This window comes from Euleptes europaea, chromosome 18, assembly GCF_029931775.1.
Source record: "Euleptes europaea isolate rEulEur1 chromosome 18, rEulEur1.hap1, whole genome shotgun sequence".
Lineage (NCBI taxonomy): Eukaryota > Metazoa > Chordata > Lepidosauria > Squamata > Sphaerodactylidae > Euleptes > Euleptes europaea.
In genome coordinates this window covers 27,942,803-27,963,063 of record NC_079329.1, presented here as the reverse complement: position 1 = coordinate 27,963,063, position 20,261 = coordinate 27,942,803, and the positions used below count along the sequence as shown (strand labels likewise).

Sequence of the window (20,261 nt, the reverse complement as noted above, 5' to 3'; positions counted from 1 at the left end):
CCTCATGCATAATTTTATAAACTTCTATCATGATCCTTTTTTGGTTGTCGCTTTGCTAAACTGAAAAGTCCCAGACTATTCAGCCTTTCTTCATAGGGACGGTGCTCCAGCCCCCTAGTCATCTTGGTTGCCCTCTTCTGTTCTTTTTCCAGCTCTGCAATGTCCTTTTTGAGATACGGTGATCAGATATGGTGATCCTACACAGAGTTACTCCAGGCTAACCTGTTGAAATTAGCAAAACTGGACGGGGGTAACCACACAGGATTTCTACTGTCTTACGCATCGCAGCAGGGGAAGTTGCAGAAGGAACGGCTACGGAGCAGCCTTTTCTTTCTCTTTAAACTGAATTCCCTCCCCTGTACTCCCCCCCCTCCAAAAGTAACACTCCTAAGTAGAAAGAAGCTACATTGATCTCTGGCTGAAAGGGCCAGTGTATTAAAGAGGATCAGCATTCATTTAAGAGGATCAGCATTTTGGCTTGATACATTCTAAATGTATACCTACTTTGTATACCTATTGATTTACTAGCAAAAGCCCTCCCCCTTTTTTCCAGCATACATTATTTGATTCTCAGAATATGATTTTAATTGTTGATGTGACAACATACACTAATTGCCCTGTGCGTTTTGAATTCAGTGAACTTTCTTACATCTTTCAATGCACATCCATTTTGAAAAATTCAAGGGGAAAGGCATTCCACAATGGGGTTAGATCCAGCACAAAATTTCTCGTGCCAAAGTTTTGAGCAAGTGGTAACACATGAAAAATACTGTGGTAGCTGCTTGCATCAGGTCAAACTTATGGTAACCCCACTTGTGTTTCTGCCTGTGCATAATCCCGTGCAACCAATTTTTGGGCACTATAATATACAGATCTTGGAAGCTAAACTGGGTAGGCTCTGGTTAATACTTGGATGGGAGACCACCAAGGAAGTCCAGGGCCGCTACAAAGAAGCAGGCAATGGCATACCACTTCTGAACGTCTCTTGCCTTCAAAACTCTACGGGGTCGCTATAAATCGGCTGCGACTAGTTAGCATTTTCCACCACCACCATAATATATACGGAGGAAAGAACTAGGCGTTGCACAAAACCTTGTGCAAGCGGAACCGCACAATCTCCCTTTATGTTTCCTTTTACTCACTACTGGATCTAAGCCACGGAGGAGGAGGAGGAGGAGGAGGAGGAGGAGGAGGAGGAGAGTTGGTTTTTATATGCCGATTTTCTCTACCACTTAAGGGAGACTCAAACCAGCTTACAATCACCTTCCCTCCCCCTCCCCACAACAGACACCCTGTGAGGTAGGTGGAGCTGAGAGAGCTCTAAGAGCTGTGACTAGCCCAAGGTCACCCAGCTGGCCTCATGTGGAGGAGTGGGGAAACCAACCCAGTTCACCAGATTAGCCTCCGCCGCTCATGTGGTGGAGTGGAGAATCAAACCCGGTTCTCCAGATCAGAGTCCACTGCTCCAAACCACTGCTCTTAACCACTACACCACCACTACACCACACCTGGATCAGCTGTTTTGGGAGTCATTCCTCTTCTTTGGGCCTATGTCCAGTGTTGGCGTTCTGAAATTGTATGTGCCCAATCTAATCTCACAGGGAAACATGCTGGTTTGGAAGGGGAGACCCTCTGCCACCAGCAAGCAGCAGAGAAAGGGGGGTGGCAGATGTTTTGGGAGGGGAGAGGCTGGAGATGGGAGGGGTGGCAGATGTTTGGGGAAGGGAGAGGGTGCTTCTTGAGAATCAGAGACCGAGGAGTTCTTGCCTCTCCCTCCAAGGATGCACTTGGAACTCGGAGAGATAGAAGAAGAAGAGCCAGAATGGGCAGGCGGTGGGTAGGCTGACATCTGGAAATTTGCAATTGAAAAGGCACCTCCGTCCCCTTCCCCCCTTCGGATCAAAGCACCTCTCCCCACCACACTATTAGCAAGGCTCTGATCATTAACAGGAAGGGTTAAACAGCTCTGCCAGCCCACCCACCCGCCCAGCAGACTTTAATACCCTTGCTCTAACATGACGGCTAAAGCCTGCGCAAGATTCCCACCCGTCCCAGGAGCTGCCCTCCAGCTAAACAGTCTCAAAGGGTTAGGCAGGCAATTCCTTTACAAAGCAAAGGGAGCTTTAGTGCTTCCTCCATCTAACAGAGCACAGCGTCCCCCAAGGGGGCTTTGAGGAAGTAAGGAAGGAGAATATTAAGTGGGCGGTGGGCTCCGGGTGGCAAAAGCTTATGCTGGAATAAAAAGTGGTTAATCTTTAAACTGCCACAGGATTCCTGCTTATTAAAAATGAGACCGTGGACCCTCAATGAAGGAGTGGCACATCTAGGAACTGGGGAGCTGCTAACATTTGGGCCATTTATGAATGGCTGTTTCCTCGCGGTCACCCCGCCGACTACTTCATGGCTTTTCTTTGATTATGCTTGCATTTTCCAACTGTCAGAGGTCGCCTCGCTCCCCCCCCTGCACATTTCCCGCACGTTTTCCTCACGTTTTCTAGATTTGTGTTTAGCCAGCATCCAGAAAACGTGGGGGAAATGCACAGAAACGCGCGGGGAGAGCAAGGAGACCTCTGTCGGCCAGAAAATGCAAGCATAATCACATCAATGCCCCAAAGTAGTCAGCAGGGTGACTGTTAGGAAACAGCCATGCATAAATGGCCTTGGGGCCTCTGGTTAATTGAAGGGGAACATTCTGCACATGACCAAAAGCACGCTTTCCCGAATTACTACATTGTATTTTACACGGCTGGGTTTTGGCAAGGAAAGGTACCAGAGCACAGCCTGGTCACCAAGGACTCTCAGGGTTTGAACACATGAACACATGAAGCTGCCTTATATTGAATCAGACCTTTGGTCCATGAGAGAGCTGAGGCAACACTCTAGAGTAAGTGAATACCTACATAAGCAAATACCTACATATTTCAGAGGGGTATTCACCTGCCACACCAAAAGCAAATAGGGGTCTTGAGGCACCTTAAAGACTAACACATTTTTATTCTAGTGGGAAGATTCCAGGGAGTACAGCCTACTTCATCAGATGCTAGGGTTGCCAACCCCAGGACTCAAGCGTATCAGTAACGGAAGGCTGCTAGGTAAAGTCTCCAGTTAATTTGTTGAAATTGTTCAAGACTTTCTATTCCTTGACTCCACCATCAACCAAAAGGGAGACTGCAGCCAAGAAATCAGAAGGAGATGGAGACTGGGAAGGGCAGCCATGAAGGAGCTAGAAAATATTTTGAAGTGTAAGGATGTGTCACTGGCCACCAAGACTAGATTAATTCATGCCATCGTATTCCCTATTACTATGTATGGGTGTGAAAGCTGGACAGTGAAGAAAGCTGATAGGAAGAAAATAGATTCCTTTGAAATGTGGTGTTGGAGGAGAATGTTACGGATACTGTGGACTGCCAAAAAAACAAATCAGTGGGTTATAGATCAAATAAAGCCTGAACTGACCCTAGAAGCTAAAATGACTAAACTGAGGCTATCGTATTTTGGTCACGTCATGAGAAGACAAGAGTCACTGGAAAAGACAGTCATGCTAGGAAAAGTTGAGGGCAGCAGGAAAAGAGGAAGACCCAACAAGAGATGGATTGACTCAATAAAGGAAGCCACAGCCTTCAATTTGCAAGATCTGAGCAAGGCTGTCAAAGATAGGACATTTTGGAGGACTTTCATTCATAGGGTCACCATGAGTCGGAAGTAACTTGACGGCACTTAACACACACACAGGCCAGGGCTATCAAACATAAGGCCCAAGGGCCGGATTCAGCCCCTTGAGAGCTCTTATGCAGCCCCCTGGAGTCAGCTGAGACAGCCACCCCACCCATTCTCAATCTGGGCCGCCAAGGCATGGGCCTGGCCCAACCGAGTGACATTTATGTCATATCCAGCCCTAGTAAACAATTGAGTTCTGCACCCGTTCTAGGCATTGAGTGCTAAAACAATTGTACAAGATCGTTTTGAAGGAACGCTGAGTGTTATATCGGTCAATTTCAACTCTGCGCCATGCAACTGATGAAGATTTTCTGAAAGGGATTGGCAACCAGACTCCCCTTTCGCATTTTGCATACATGCTGGAATTGATCATGAGAGGTTGTTTGTGTATATAGGAGCAACAAGCACCATCATACCAATACTTGGACTCTTTATAACGTTTTGGCATACGCAGTACGCTTGCTTATTGTATATGCGCTGTAACGGACAGTTTTGGCACACGTTGTATGTCAGGACCTGCCCTTTCAGGAGCATTCTCTGCAGTGGCCGTTCCACCCTGTGGAACGGCTGGAAGTAGTGAGGAAGGACCTCACGTTTCTACCATTTCACAGAATGTGCAACACAGAAATGTTCGGGAGGGAAGTTTTATGAAAGGATCAGAACTGCAGTATAATGGAACTGCTCAGGAGGTTGCTATATAAGGGAATAAGATTGCGGTCTATTGCAGTGCTTATAGTATGCATCAGTTTGCTTTTACTGCATTGTTTTCCGCCTTTCTGCATTACAGTATGTCATGCCTTAGAAAGAGGGGGGTTGTTTGTTTGTTTGCATTATTCTCCGATTCTGTAATCCTAGGCCTAATGCATTGTTTATCGGATGTCTTATGCTGTCTGATCGAATTTTTAAAATATTATGCAATCCAGAGAGAAAGGCAGGCAATAAATGAAGTAAATAAATATAATAAAGAAAAGAGGTTGGTAGGGTTGCCAACCGACCTGGGGGAAAGGCCTGTCCAGCTCCTGTGCCCTTAACAGCAACTTCTGCTTGCCAGAAACAGCATGTGAAGTTTTTTTCCACAGTCTGGAGACAGCATTATTATCTACTAATGTTTGCCGATCAAACGGTCATTAGTGGGACAAAACCAGGGGCCAGTAAACAAGTTGGCAACCCTAGAGATGGGAAGGGCCTTCTGGATATATACCAGGCTAAATTGCCAGTAAAGGGATTTGTGCTGTTGGCCAATATATCTGGGACATCAAACCACACAAATGTTTCTAATAATCACCAGTCAGCATGCAGACCCAGGGAGTTAATCAAAAATATACATGCTCTGGAATCACATATGGTCTCAAAGGAGGGGCAGCTACTTGAACACATGAAGCTACCTTATACTGAATCAGACCCTTGGTCCATCAAAGTCAGTATTGTTTACTCAGACCGGAAGCAGCTCTCCGGGGTCTTTCCCATCACCTACTTGCCTAGTACCTTTAACTGGAGATGCCGGGGATTGAACCTGGGACCTTCTGCATGCCAAGCAGATGTTCTACCACTGAGACACGGCCCCTCCCCTCCTGGTCCCATGCTCAACAGTTCCACTTATTTGCATAGGTGTGAAAAAATGTCCAGTTATGCAGACACCAGCAGCACAAACAGAGGCGACCAAGCGGCCAGGGGCCTGGAGCTTCCATGCTTGAAGGCAGTCTACCAGATGTTGGCACAAGGAATAAGGAAAGCCTTCATGGCTTGCTGGTGAGTTTCCCAGAAGCATCTGGCCTGGATTCGCTCCACCTGTCCTTACGAACTGGTTTCAGATCATACTCACCACCCTGGCGGCCCTTTCTTGAGATTCACATTTTCGGCAGAACCAAGGCCCAGTGGGAACCTGAACAATTCCATAGCATGCTGTGGGAAGACAATCAAAATTCAGAAGATCAATTTAAGAGGAGGTGAACACATATATACACATTAGTGTGTCTATCTGCTTATCTTTTCTTTCCGCTCCAAACCTGAGTTGGCTACTAGAATCCAATTCTCCGTCATTCACACCCACAGAGGTTCAACTGAGCTTTAAAAAAAATACCCACCCCACAGGTCCATATAATTTGGAATCTGAAAGGCTGAATTCAGGCAACCAGCCGTACAAAATGGCACACCAGGTACTCCATAAACTCCCAGCCTAACCTACCTCACAGGGACATTGTGAGGATATAATGGGGGAGGGGAGAATGTTGTAAGCTCCCTTGGGTCCCCACTGGGGAGATAAATGGGCGATAAATGAAGCAAATAAATAAATAAAGAGCTGTGGATGGAACACAAATCTCTCTCTCTGTCTGTCTGTCTTTGGGATTTGCAAAACTTGCACAGGCCTGAATCCTCGGACAGCAGCCTACAACAACCCAAACCATATGCAAATCCTACATGTTTCCTCCTTGTCTCTGAGACTTACTATGGGCAAAATAATGTGTTTTAAATTTGCTGATGCGATGGAACCAAGAGGGCAAGCCTGTTCCCCAAAAGAGGCCAAACAAAAGGAGACAAACAAATATGAAAATAAAACAAAACTATATAAAATCTCAGGCAAGATGAAACGGCCCTGAGTCCCTTTTTTTTTTAGCAAGCAGGTATAGAATAATTTGGTCTGATGCATTTTTTAAAATCTTTGATGTTGACAAAATAAAGTTATGAAGATGGGAGAAAGAAAGGAAGGAAGGAAGGAAGGAAGGAAGGAAGGAAGGAAGGAAGGAAGGAAGGAAGGAAGGAAGGAAGGAAGGAAGGAAGGAGGGAAGGAGGGAAGGAGGGAAGGAAGGAGGGGAAGGGAAGGGAAGGGAAGGGAAGGGAAGGGAAGGGAAGGGAAGGGAAGGAGAGACGAACCTAGCAAACAGGTTGCCAGGGCTACCCTGGCCACCAGCAGGGGATGAGGGGGTAGGGTGGCCAGATCTAGGTTGGGAAACTCCTGGAGATTTGGGGATGGAGCCTGAGGAGGACAGGGACTTCAATGGGGTACAATGTCATAGATTCCACCCCCAAAGCCTCCATTTTCTCCAGCGGAACTGATCTCTGTAGTCTGGAGATGGACTGTAATTCTGGGGATCCTCAGGCCCCATCTGGAGGTTAGCTTCCCTACTAAGAGCAATATGAGAAATGTGTAATAATTTTTAAAATATCATTAAAAATTTCATCTTGCTCTTTTTTTCAAATAAATCAAAATAAACTCTACCCTAAAACCTTCACTTTAAACTTTTCTGGTCAATCATGAAATTCTTTGTTGAGAGGGCCATTCCATTTAACCCCTTCATTCTAAAATTAAAGATGTCCATGTTCAAAGGCTACCAGAAGGTCTCTGATTTCTGATTTGAAAGTTAATTGTTAGGAGATTATCACAAGAATCCTAAGCAGGTCTACTCAGGAGTAAATTTCCATTTGTTCAGTACAGCTGACTTGAGGGGGCTGTCGTTACACAGTGGGAAGGGAAAAACACTCACTGCATGCTTAGTGGCACTTTTTTCTACATGACTACTATTCTCCAGGAAAGAGACCTGATAGTCAATGGCACCCTTTCGTATTTCAGAGGGGGGAGGGGGTATTCTACTTTATATAATTATAATTATATAATTATAAATGCCTACTTTATAATTCATAATTTAACAGCCCCACAAACAGAGACTACCAAAAATACCATGGACTGCCCAAAAAAAAAAAAAAAATCAGTGGGTTATAGATCAAATAAAGCCTGAACTGACCCTGGAAGCTAAAATGACTAAACTGAGGCTGTCGTATTTTGGTCACATTATGAGAAGACAAGAGTCACTGGAAAAGACAGTCATGCTAGGAAAAGTTGAAGGCAGCAGGAAAAGAGGAAGACCCAACAAGAGATGGATGGACTCTATAAAGGAAGCCACAGCCCTCAATTTGCAAGACCTGAGCAAGGCTGTCAAAGATAGGACATTTTGGAGGACATTTATTCATAGGGTCGCCTGAGTCGGAAGCGTCTTGAAGGCACTTAACACACACACACACACACACGCAACTAATTTTAACAGCATTTCAAGGGGTTACTTTTAATGCCCCATAATAACAATAGCAAACTTATCAATACAGGTCAAACAGCCGTCCTTGAATTAAATTGTCTATAGCAAAGGGATGTGTATCTGTGGCACACATATTGTGTACACCAGACTAATTTACAATTGCATCATACATAAAAAGAAACATAGGGTAGAACCATCAAGTTAGCCAGATAAAAGAGCTCATATCTGGACTGAAACACCTGTTAGTTGGCCCTACGGAATCAAATGAGACTTACTTCTGAGTAGACCTGCCTAGGATTGCTCCCTCTGCCTGTGTTCCACAGCACCTAATATAATAGGCATGCTCCTTGGATACTGGAGAGAACAGGTATGCATCATGACTACTACCCTGTCAATTATTTCAATTTTATTAGTGTTTTAGTCACAGACCTTAACAATGGTTCAGGTTAAAACCATACAAAATGTATAACCCACAACACCCAGAATTACATGAATAAAAATTTTAAAATGTTACAGACAGTCGCATATACACATATTGTTACTGATTTAAATGTTATAGTTCCCCTAAAATATTCTTTCTGTGGCAACTTCGAAACCTAATTTTCAACAAATTTCTTCCTTAGCTTAGAAGCTAACATGATAAAAAAGCCACACTAAGCCTGATCTTAGAATTAACGTCTGCCATTAAAAATCTAACTCAGCCCTCAACTGTATCTAATACATCTGGGATATGCTGGGTTAATTTAAAACGAATGGAGTTGTAAAATGGGCAACTAAACAAAATATGTGGGAGATCCTCTATTGAACCTGTGGAATAGGGACATGACTACTACCCATTTTGACTAGTAGCCATGGATAGCCCTCTCCTCCATGAACATGCCACAATGTAACTATGCGTTGTGTGAAGAAATACTTCCTTTTATCTGTTTTGAATCTCTGACCCTCCAGCTACAGCAGAAGACTCCACCTTCTAGTATTATGAGAGAGGAAGTTCTTCCTAAATTGGCACCCGAGTTTTAAAATTAAGCAGCATTTAATGCTCTGCAGAAGACTTTGTCATGACAGCGAAGTGGATTAGCGTATGCAAAACAAACTAAGCTGCCCATGTTCCCTTTGCATCATTCATCCTGAGAGACAATCGAACGCTGATATTTTTAGCCCTGGGTGTATCTCCTGCCAAACAAGACAAATAAAACGTACTTTCTCCGAGTGCCACCCACTTTCCTACCGAGACCAAGAACGCGACGCAAAGAAGCAATTCCCCAGTAACAGCACCTTTTCGGTTACTAGGAGAGAGAATTGAGGGTCTCATTACATGAATGCAGTCAGATGCAGAAAAAGGGAAGGCTTTCCACATCTGGGCAAAAATTTCCCTTCACGTCAGTGGAATCACCGAACAGCATTCATTGGACATTCTAAAATATCTTCCCATTTTCCCTTGACAGAAATGCCCCCGTTTTTCTAATCAATAAACACCAACTTAATCCAAGATAACATCCCCTGCAGCAAAAAAGTTCTTAATTATTATCTGTCTACCTATTATACTAGGTGCCGTGGAACACAGGCAGGATAATGTTGCTGCAGTCGTCTTGTTTGGGGGCTTCCTAGAGGCACCTGGTTGGGCACTGTATGAACAGACTGATGGACTTGATGGACCTTGGTCTGATCCAGCAGGGCTTTTTTTATGTTCTAATCCTGACATTTCTCCCAAGATCTCATATGGTTCTCCCTCCCTCCATTTTATCTTCACAACAACCCCATGAGGCAGGTTAGTTTGACAGAGTTCAGTTGGCCAACGGTTATCCAATAACCTTCGATGTAGGGTTGCCAACAAACCTGAAAAATGTTTCCTGTCCTTTTAATAGAAGAAGGAGAAGAAGAGTTGGTTTTTATATGCCGACTTTCTCTACCGCTTAAGGGAGAATCAGACCGGCTTATAATCACCTTCCCTTCCCTTCGCCACAACAGACACCCTGTGAGGTAGGTGGGGCTGAGAGAGCTCTAAGACAGCTATGACTAGCCCAAGGTCACCCAGATGGCTTCATGTGTAGAAGTGGGGAAACCTACCTGGTTCACCAGATTAGCATCCGCCACTCATGTGGAGGAGTGGGGAATCAAACCCAGTTCTCCAGATTAGCGTTCATGGCTCCAAACCACGGCTCTTAACCACTACACCACAGGCTTAATGTGCGCCCTGGCCTCGATAGCTTAGAATAGCCCGATCTTGACAGATCTTGGAAGCTAAACAGCGTTGGCCCTGGTTAGTATTTGGATGGGAGACCACCAAGGAAATCCAGAGTCTCTATGCAGAGGCAGGCAATGGTAAATAACCTCTGAACGCCCCTTTCCTTGAAAATCCTACTGGGTCACCATAAGCCAGTTGCAACATTATGGAGAAGAGAGGTGTAGAAATGAACAGGTTAAGCTTTTCATGTCATATAATAATAGAGCCTGGTAAATAGCATCCCATTAAGCCTATATGAAGGGAATGAGATGTGTTTTTTTTCATCCAGGCAGTTGGCAACCCTAGCTTCATGGCAGCAGAGGAAACCCAAGGCTCCTGTGTGTGTGTTAAGTGCCGTCAAGTCGCTTCCGACTCATGGCGACCCTATGAATGAAAGTCCTCCAAAATGTCCTATCTTTGACAGCCTTGCTCAGATCTTGCAAATTGAAGGCTGTGGCTTCCTTTACACTAGTCTAAAGGCACACAACAGAATTTTACTACTAAGCTTAAGCAAGTTCCCATCCTCCAACAGTGCAATCCTAAAAGGAGTTAGACCCTGATAAGTCCACTGAAGTCAAGGTACTTAGAAAAGTGTAACTCTGCTTAGAACAGCGCTGTTAAGTTGCATGGATGGGAAGCTTCTCGAGTTCCATAATGGAACAATAACATTGGTGTGTCTTCAATATACACATGAATAAATCAGATGTGGTTAGAGAGAGGGCAGAGTGGAGGCTGGAGTGAAACTAAAAGAGAGTGACTGATCCAAAATCATTCAGTGAGTAGAATTTGAACTCAGGTCTTCCCAGGCCTAGCCCAACACTCTAACCACAACCTTATATCATTCTCTACAGTATCGCATGGATGAAAACGGAGACAAACTTGCCGCTATGGATTGTGCCCTCCAGTTTACACAGTAACGCTGGCTTAACTTCTTGAAGCATTCATTCTGCCAAAGAGCGTTTGCTGTTTAATTTAAAGTCCTTATAAAATATACTATAAAAATAGCATCCAAACACTGATAACAGCTGTACACCACACGGTATATGAGACTCAGTTCACACACCATGTGAAATCATGGTTTCACTTGACTAGGGTTAATGTGATTGTCCGAATGCAGGCTGCTCTACTCATTATAGTTATTTAAAGGTAAAGGTCCCCTGTGCAAGCACCGGGTCATTCCTGACCCATGGGGTGACGTCACATCCCGACATTTCCAAGGCAGACTTTGTTTGTGGGGTGGTTTGCCAGTGCCTTCCCCAGTCATCTTCCCTTTACCCCCAGCAAGCTGGGTACTCATTTCACCGACCTCAGAAGGATGGAAGGCTGAGTCAAGCTTGAGCTGGCTACCTGAAACCGACTTCTGTCGGGATCGAACTCAGGTCATGAGCAGAGCTTTTGACGGCAGTACTGCAGCTTAACACTCTGTGCCACGGGGCTCCTATATTTAGGGCCCATCAAACCGTGATCAAAACACACAGCTTTAAGTTGGTTTATTCACACAAATAAGTCTGGACTGTAGTTTTGTGTGATATAGGATTGCAGCCTCAAAGGGGTCTTTGGAGAGGCGGCATATAAAATTCCCCAAATAAATAAAAAAGACATCTTGGCAAGTTCCCCAGTGATGCCCTCCCAGGCAACAGAAAGGAATGAATTCATATCCTGGTTTTTCATATAACCCACTGTTAAAATTAACTATGGTTTTGCCCTGTGTCTGAACTGAGCCAGCAACCTTTTCCAGGGTATCTGAAATAGGCCACTTCAGAGAAAGAACTCCTCCTAGGGTTACCAGCTCCGGGGTGGGAAATACCTGGAAATTTTGGGGGTGGAGCCTGAGGAGGGTGGGGATTGTTGAGGGGAGGGCCTTCAATGGGGTATAATGTCCACCTTCCAAAGTGGCCATTTTCTCCAGGTGATGTCCATCAACTGGAGATCAATTGTAACATAGGAGATCTCCGGCCACTACCTGGAGGTTGGCAACCATACCTTCTCCCCCAAAAACAAAAACATCAGGTACACATTTAAGTTTGTGGATTAGACAATCTCTTTCTGGTCATTTGTAAATAGGGTTGCCAGCTCTGAGTTGGGAAATACCTGGAGAATTTAGGGGCAGAGCCTGCGAAGGGTGTGGTTTGGGGGAAGAGAGAGACTTCAGTGGAGTATAATGCCATAGAGTCCACCCTCCAAAGCAGTCATTTTCTCCAGGGGAACTAATCGTGGTCATCCGAAGATCAATTGTAATAGTGGGAGAGCTCCAGGTGCCTGGAGGTTGGCAACCGTATTTGTAAATGATGGCTAGCACCAAGTGGTAGAGAGATCAGAAATGTGCTAATGGTTTGTGACATGCGAGGGATGGGGGCCACAGGTGGAAAGGTGACATAACATTTATGCATTTGCTTCTCCAGCACAATCCCATTGTCGCTCAGTGCCAAGAGGAAAACGTTCATGTTTTTCCAGGATTCCCCTATTTTATGACCTTGCATTCTGGCTTAATTGTTGCCTGTCCTCTGTCTCCTGTTTTCTCAGCCTGCTTCCTTTCATCCACCTTGGTTCGGCCAGGGAAAGATGAGAACATGACAGATAATATTTAATAGAAAGACAACTGCTGAAATGTAAGTTTTGGAAAGTACAACAGTGTATGTTATTACTCGTCTTTGCGTGGGTCAAAAACGACACTTGTCAGCCAAAACCGGCTGCATTTATTAATTCTTGGAATACACCTTCTGGAAGAACTGAGACTATTGACATTCTGACTTTCTCCATAACTCACATAATTATCCAAAATTATGATCTGTATTTTCCCCCTTTATGTTGTATATATAAATTAAAAAGTTGAAATGTGTGCTGTGGGGATTGTGACATAGCTGCGGGGTGGGGTGTAGGTTTTATTATGACAACCTGTGAAAATGGGGAAAGGGAACTTTTTTAAAAGTTTTTTTTAAGGTGATACACACTTTAAAATAGAATGTTCCACTGAGTGTGCCCGATTCCTGTAATCCACTCATGATAGACAGCTTATGCATCACAGTGTAGGGATGCTTAGGTGGTGCATGGCCAAGGGATGCTTAGGTGGTGCATGGTTGGGGACCACTGGCTTAGAGTATGTGGTTGGCCCAAGGTCACCCAGCAGGTTCCCCATGGCAGAGTGGGGATATGAACCAGGGTCTTGTAGGCCTGACGTTCTAACCACTGTACCACACTGTTACAAAGGAGGCACCCTTAGGGGAAAAAAACAGGCACCTGTCTTACTCTAGGAATTTCCCCCCCAGTTTACTATTTAAAGCTGTGGAACCTGCCACAAGGATGTGCCACAAGAAAGAACCCCAATTTAGAACCAAAAACAACATCTCAGGCCATCCATATTTTATATCATGACACCAACGCATGTGCCATTTTTCTCGCTTTTAACAAGGATCTCTTAAAATCACACAAAGCCACCATCCCAGCACCATAACATGCCAGCAGTGCAGCTTTGGAAGGCAATGGACGTCTCTGAACCACTGCAAAGTGAACTCCTGGGAATGAATGGGGTTGCAGGGCAAAGGAGGGGGAGAAGAGGGAAGGCAGAGGTTCTCTGCCCGCCACTGGGAGGAAGGGAGCCCGCAGCTTCCTCTCCCAGCAAAAGAAGCTGAGCCTGCAAAAGAGAAGTACAGCCCTTCTCTGGGGCATGAGCCACAACCCAAGAACCATGTGTCTCTGCGCATGGAAAAGTGACGAATGTGCTGTTTTGAGCTTCCCTGTCCATGGCACCACCGAAGGAGCCCTTGGGTGCTCTTTGGAGCAATGCAGGATGCTTCCCCTAGATCAAGGACAGCTAGTCAGTGGTCTACAGGCCGCATTTAGCTTCCATAGCAATTTCATTTAGTCCCTGGTGACAGAAGAAGAGTTGGTTTTTGTATGCCGACTTTCTCTACCATTTAAGGAAGAATCAAACCGGCTTACAATCACCTTCCCTTCCCCTCTCCACACCAGACACCTTGTGAGGTAGGTGGGGCTGAGAGAGCTCTAAGAGCTGTGACTAGCCCAAGGTCATCCAGCTGGCTTCATGTGGAGGAGTGGGGAAACCAACCCCGGTTCACCAGTTCCCCCACTCATGTGGAGGAGTGGGGAATCAAACCCAGTTCTCCAGATCAGAGCCCACTGCTCCAAACCACTGCTCTTAACCACCACACCACGCTTACCAGGTCCTCTGCCCTGCCACAATCTTCCTGGGTGATCCCCCCCCCCGTCACTCAGTAGCCGTTCCCCTTCTGCAAAACACCTTCCTCATTTGCTTATATGCATGCAGTTTCTTAAAATAGGTTGCTGTTTTGGGAATTCCCAAATGGGATAATATCAGGTTTGGTTCACCAAGACAGCCCAGAAACCCATTCGTCAATTTTGGGATCCAACCTGAGAGTGTGTTTTATCACAGCCTAGAACTGACAAGTTTAGGCAGAAGAGATGAGAAGACAAAATACAAATTAAAAAAATATTGGAACACCCAGGAGTAAAGGCTAAAGATTCTGGGACTTTTCTGTTTAGAAAGAAGACGACTACGGGGGGAGAACATGAAGAAGATTTATAAAATAATGTATGGGGTGGAGAAAGTGGATGGAGAGAACTTTTTCTCCCAGAGTAGTGTAGTGGTTAAGAGCGGTGGTTTGGAGCGGTGGAGTCTGATCTGGAGAACCGGGTTTGATTCCCCACTCCTCCACATGAGCAGCGAAAGCTAATTTGGTGAATTGGGTTGGTGTCCCCACTCTTACACATGAAGCCAGCTGGGTGACCTTGGGCAAGTCACAGTTCTCTTAGAGCTCTCTCAGCCTCACCTTCTTCACAGGGTGCCTGTTGTGGGGAGGGGGAAGTGATTGTAAGCCGGTTTGATTCCGCCTTAAGTGGTAGAGAAAGTCAGCATATAAAAACCAACTCTGGGGCACCTTATAAAGGTAGGCATAACTAAGAAGTGGCAGAGAGAAATCAAACCCAATATCTCTGAGGACGTCTGGAAATCTATTTGGAAAATATACTCTCTTAAATCAACTTCTACCAACATTAAAGAACTAGCTTATAAAATTATGAGCCAGTGGTATCTCATGCCCTCTTGTCTTCATCATATCAGGGCACTCAGGTAAATGCTGGAAGGGCTGTGGCAACCTAGCTAATTCTCTGCACTGCTGGTGGACATGCCCAAAAGTTAGTTTCTTTTGGGACAAGATCATGAAAGAGAAAGAATGAATCACGCAATACAAAGTCCCTTGTGATGCCTTGTCTTATTAGAAAATGTTGATATTCAAAAACTCTCCACCCTAAAAAGGGAACGGATTTCGATAGTGCTACAGGCAGCCAAATTTCTTATTGCCTCATACTGGAAAAAAGCTAAGATACCTTCCGTTGGGCAACGGTATGAGAAGGTGTGGAACCTTTTTAGATAATATATCTTAACAACTTAAAGTTACACATAACTTATCTTACTCTACGAACTTCTTAAATAGATGGCTGCCTTTTCTAGAATATGTGGAGAAGGGGGCATCACAAAGTTAACGATGCCCAAGAAACTATCATTATGATTTGCATTTATTAAGTTCTGCTAAGTGAACTCAACAAATACTATGATCTCTGTAAAAAGCACTAATGTATAACAGACCAAGTATTGAAACATATCTCAACTGTACTAGTATCTTTAACCTACTGCTGTTGGATTTTTTCTTGTTGTTATTATAAGCTAAACTTAAAATAAAGAATTGTAAAAAATAAAGGTGATGGGCAATAGATTCAGGATGGAGAAAAGGAAAATGAGATTCAGGATGGAGAAAAGGAAACGTCCAACCCTCTGCTGCCAGCAGTAACAGCTCCCTGCCCTCCTCTAAGTGACAGCCTTTCAAACATTTAAAGAGAGCAATCTTGTCCCATATCAACCCAAAGCACATTGATACAAATTTAAAAACAACAACACACAACCTATCAAGCTCTGTGCATTGAAGAAAACACAATCCTATCAATCAATGACAAATTAAATTGTGGGGGTTCACTGCCAGTAGGCACAGCAAAACACAGATGGATTTAAAAGAGGGTTATAGCTACTGGTCATGGTGACTAAGGAGAACCTCAACTTTCAGAAGCTGTAAACCTCTGAATACCAGTACAAGGAGGCAACGTCTGGAGAAGGCCTTGATGCCCTGTTGGTTGGCTCTCCAGGGCAACTGGTTGGCCATGTGGGAAACAGGTTGCTAGGCTAGATGGATTGCTGGTCTGATCCAGCAGAGCTCTTCTTCTTCTTCTTCTTCTTCTGGCAGTTGTACATATTTGTGCCGTTCAAATGACCTGGAAGCCAAATCCAGGTATACAGGCATCATCGAGCTGGAAGGGGCCATACAGGCCATCTAGTCCAACCCCCTGCTCAATGCAGGATCAGCCTAGATTGAGCATCCCTGACAAGTGTTTGTCCACCCGCTGCCTGAAGAGCGCAAGTGAAGGGGAGCTCACCACCTCCCTAGGTGGCTGATTTGAACAACTGTCAAACCACTCTTACTGTTAAAAGTTTTTTTCCTAATATCCAGCTGGTACCTTTCCGCCCGCAATTTAAACCCATTATTGCGAGTCCTATCCTCTGCTGCCAACAGAAACAGCCCCCTGCCCAGGGCCGGTGCTACCATTAGGCAAACTAGGCGATCACCTAGGGAGCAGACTTCAGAGGGGCACAAAACTGGCCTGAGGGGCATAGTTTTAAAAATATTAGTTTCCTGGGGGAAAAATGCAAATGAGAATTTATATTTTTTTATTTTAAGATAAGTACCACAACAGTGCTATGGAATATAATTAATTACAACGTCTTATAAAACGTTTTGTGCTTTTATTTTTTTTAAAAAAGACATCTGTTTTTGAAAATTGGTTAGCAAGGGGGGCGGCACAAATAGTTAGCCTTGCCTAAGGGCGCAAAAATGACTGGCACCAGCTCTGCCCCTGCCCTCCTCTGGCAGCCCTTCAAACACTTAAAGAGAGCAATCATGCCCCATATCAAGCCAAAGCACACAGATACGAATTTTTTTTAAGAACACACAACCTATCAAGCTCTGCGCACTGAAGAAAACACAGTCCCATCAAACCTCAGACATCTGAGCGTGTAGGTATTTACACAGAGATCGCCTCTGAGCATGGGCAAAGTGTCTCCTCCCTCCCCCCATAGAGAATAGCCTCAGCCAGGTTTAGAGTTAAGAGCATCCTCCTTTTAGAAATTGTTGGAAAGGGTTAAGCCGGGCCTGAAATGATATTAAGAAAGCTAGCTCCGCGGGGCACGGTTCACCCCAGTTGACTCTTCCTCCCCCTTCTGTTTCCAGCGTTAATGATCAACTAAGGAGATCAGCCAGCTCTTTCCACCAGCCAGCTCTCTTCCCTCTCTTGAAAGGTGATGTGCAGATCCCGCGCTCTAAATTCCCCTCCGTCGCCTTACCTTGAAGCCCCCCTCCCCACCAAAGCCCACCTCCTTCCTACGTTAAAAACAACAACAAAACAAACCATGTTACATGGGAGCTAATAATAGAACCCCTGCTAATCCGGAAGGAAGCCGAGGGAGACAGTCAGAGGTCACTGCCATACGATTCCTTTCAAGCGACGTCAAATCAAATAAAACGCAGGGGGGAAAAAAAAGAGCAGGCACAGGAGAACCTGCCCCTCCCCAACACTCACTCTCCTCCACCCTTTCCGCCTCTGAGATATCGACACCCCCCATCGGTTTCCTAGGCTGGTACAATTTCAATAATAAATCAACAAAACCACAAAGCATTATGCGCCTACGCAGAGGGAAGGAGATCTAAGATCCCTAGCGACACACATGCAAAGTTACAAAGAAAAAAAAATACCCATTTTCCTTCTATAGACATGTGTGCAAAGATGGGTCTCGCATCTACACAAACACATATGCTGCTGTGTCTCTACAGACCGAGGTGTGTTTCTATCTGTCATCCCTACAGGGACATCTAGCCATAGACACAAATCCACATCAATTCTCCTTTCGGAAATTGTGGGAAAGGGTCACACCGGGCCTGGAAGCACCTTAACGCTAGATCTGTGGATCAGGGGTGTGTGCGTGTTTGTTGTGTGTGTCTATATACACACACACCTACGCAACCGGAGCAAGCGGCCCCTTTCTCTCCGGAGCCCTTCGCAAACCGTTTGCTTCTGCAAATCCCCAAGAAGGCCCCCTCCAGAAACAATAATAATAACAAGAAGAAGACCCAATCCAGAAAGAAGAATACGGATAAGACACAATCCAGAAATAATAATAATAATAATAATAACAACAGTAATAGTAATAGTAATAATATGGTCAAACCCTTTTTGCGGGGGCTAAAAACTAACAATAACAATGATGATGATGATGCTCAAACCCTTTTTTGAGGAGCATAATAATAATGCTCAAAACCTTTTTTGAGGGGGCTAAAAACTAACAATAACAATAATGATGATGCTCAAACCCCTTTTTGAGGGGGCATAATAATAATAATGTTCAAAACCTTTTTGAGGGCACTAAAAACTAACAATAATAACAACAATAATAAGGGGGGCATAATAACAACAATAATAATAATAATAACAATAATACACAAATCTTTTTTTGAGGGGGCTAAAAACTAACAATAACAATAATGCTGATGATGCTCAAACCCTTTTTTTGGGGGGGGCATACTAATAATGCTCAAAACCTTTTTGAGGGGGCTAAAAACTAACAATAACAATAACGATGATGATGATGCTCAAATCCCTTTTTGAGGGGGCATAATAATAATAATAAGGGGGCATAATAATACGCAAACCCTTTTTTGAGCGGGCTAAAAACTAACAATAATGATGATGATGATGCTCAAAACCTTTCTGAGGGGGCATAATAATAATAATAATAATAATAATAATGGGGCATACTACTACTACTACTACTAATTATAATACGCAAACCCTTTTTTGAGGGGGCTAAAAACTAACAATAACGATGATGATGATGCTCAAAACCTTTTTGAGGGGGAATAATAATAATAATAATAATAATAATAATAATAATAATAATAATGGGACATAGTACTACTACTACTACTAATAATAATAATAATATGCAAACCCTTTTTTGAGCGGGCTAAAAACTAACAATAACGATGATGATGCTCAAAACCTTTTTGAGGGGGAATAATAATAATAATAATAATAATAATAATAATAATAATAATAATAATAATAAGGGGGCATACTACTACTACTATTACTACTACTACTAATAATAATAATACGCAAACCCTTTTTTGAGGGGGCTAAAAACTAACAACAACGACGACGACGGTGATGACGATGCTCACACCCTTTCTGAGGGGGCCTCACAATCACAACGCCCCAAACCTTTTCTGAGGGGGCTGAAAACTTCGCAACGGTGGTGCTGGGGGTGGGGTGGGGGGGGGCGTCCGAGGGCGGGGAACCCCCCCGGGCCCCCAAGAGCCCGAAGGCCAGCAGGGGACGGGGGGGGGCGGGCGAGGGAGGGAGGGAGGTCGAGCGCCTTACCTTGATGCACGGCCACGCTGCAGCCATGCCCGTCGCAGTAGACCAGGGGGTTCTCCGCCCAGCCCCGCTCGTCAGAACAAACGCAGCAGCCGCCCACCATCTCCTTCATTCTCCCATCAGGCGCTGCCGTGCGGATCCCACCCCTCGCCTCCCCTCGCCGGCTTCCCCCGGCCCGGCGACGCGACCCGGGCCGGGCCCGGGGCGGACGCGCTCGGCCGTAGTCCTCCCCCCCCTCCCACCTCCCCGCGCGCGCACACGCGCGCACAGAGAGAGAGAGAGAGAGAGAGAGAGAGAGACACACACACACACACGCTTGCGCGCGCGCGCTCCTCGCAGCCTCCCGCGCGCGGCGCCGGGATCCCCGGGGAGGGCGCTCTCGCCCGCCTTTCCCCACCCCCCCAGCAGGGGGAACGGGGTGCAAGGGGGGGGGAAAGAGCAACGGGGACAGGGGCAGGTTTTTTTCCCTCTCTCTCTCTCTCTCTCCTCTGCCCCCCCTTTCTCTTCCTCCAAGGTTGGAGCAATGTTGTCGTCGCGGGGAAGGAGCCAGCAGGGACCCCCGAAGAAAGAGGGCTAGCTCTTCTCTCCCCACCCACCCTCCCTGCCTTCCAAATCCTATTATCTGTAATGTTGCCTGCTTTGACAGATCAGGGTGCCGCCAGCGCCACCCTTCGGCCAGAGATGAGTACCCGATCTCCAGCAGCGGCATCATCAAAAGGCAGTGTGGGGTTTTTTTGTTGGTTTGTTTTTGTTTTATGTATTTTTATATATATATA

General features: G+C 45.2%; 1 protein-coding gene across 1 annotated transcript in view; it reads right to left on the bottom strand.

Annotated features, from left to right (window-relative positions):
* MLLT6 (MLLT6, PHD finger containing) overlaps positions 1–19,609 on the bottom strand; it is a 110,533-nt gene extending 90,924 nt beyond the window's left edge. The window contains exons 1-2 of the mRNA XM_056863308.1: positions 19,489–19,609; positions 5,540–5,619 (exon numbers count right to left, since the gene is read on the bottom strand). Of these exons, the coding sequence (XP_056719286.1) occupies positions 5,540–5,619; positions 19,489–19,597 (189 nt within the window). The 5' untranslated portion in view covers positions 19,598–19,609. The remainder of the gene's footprint in view (positions 1–5,539; positions 5,620–19,488) is intronic.
* Between the last annotated feature and the right edge of the window lie 652 nt (positions 19,610–20,261).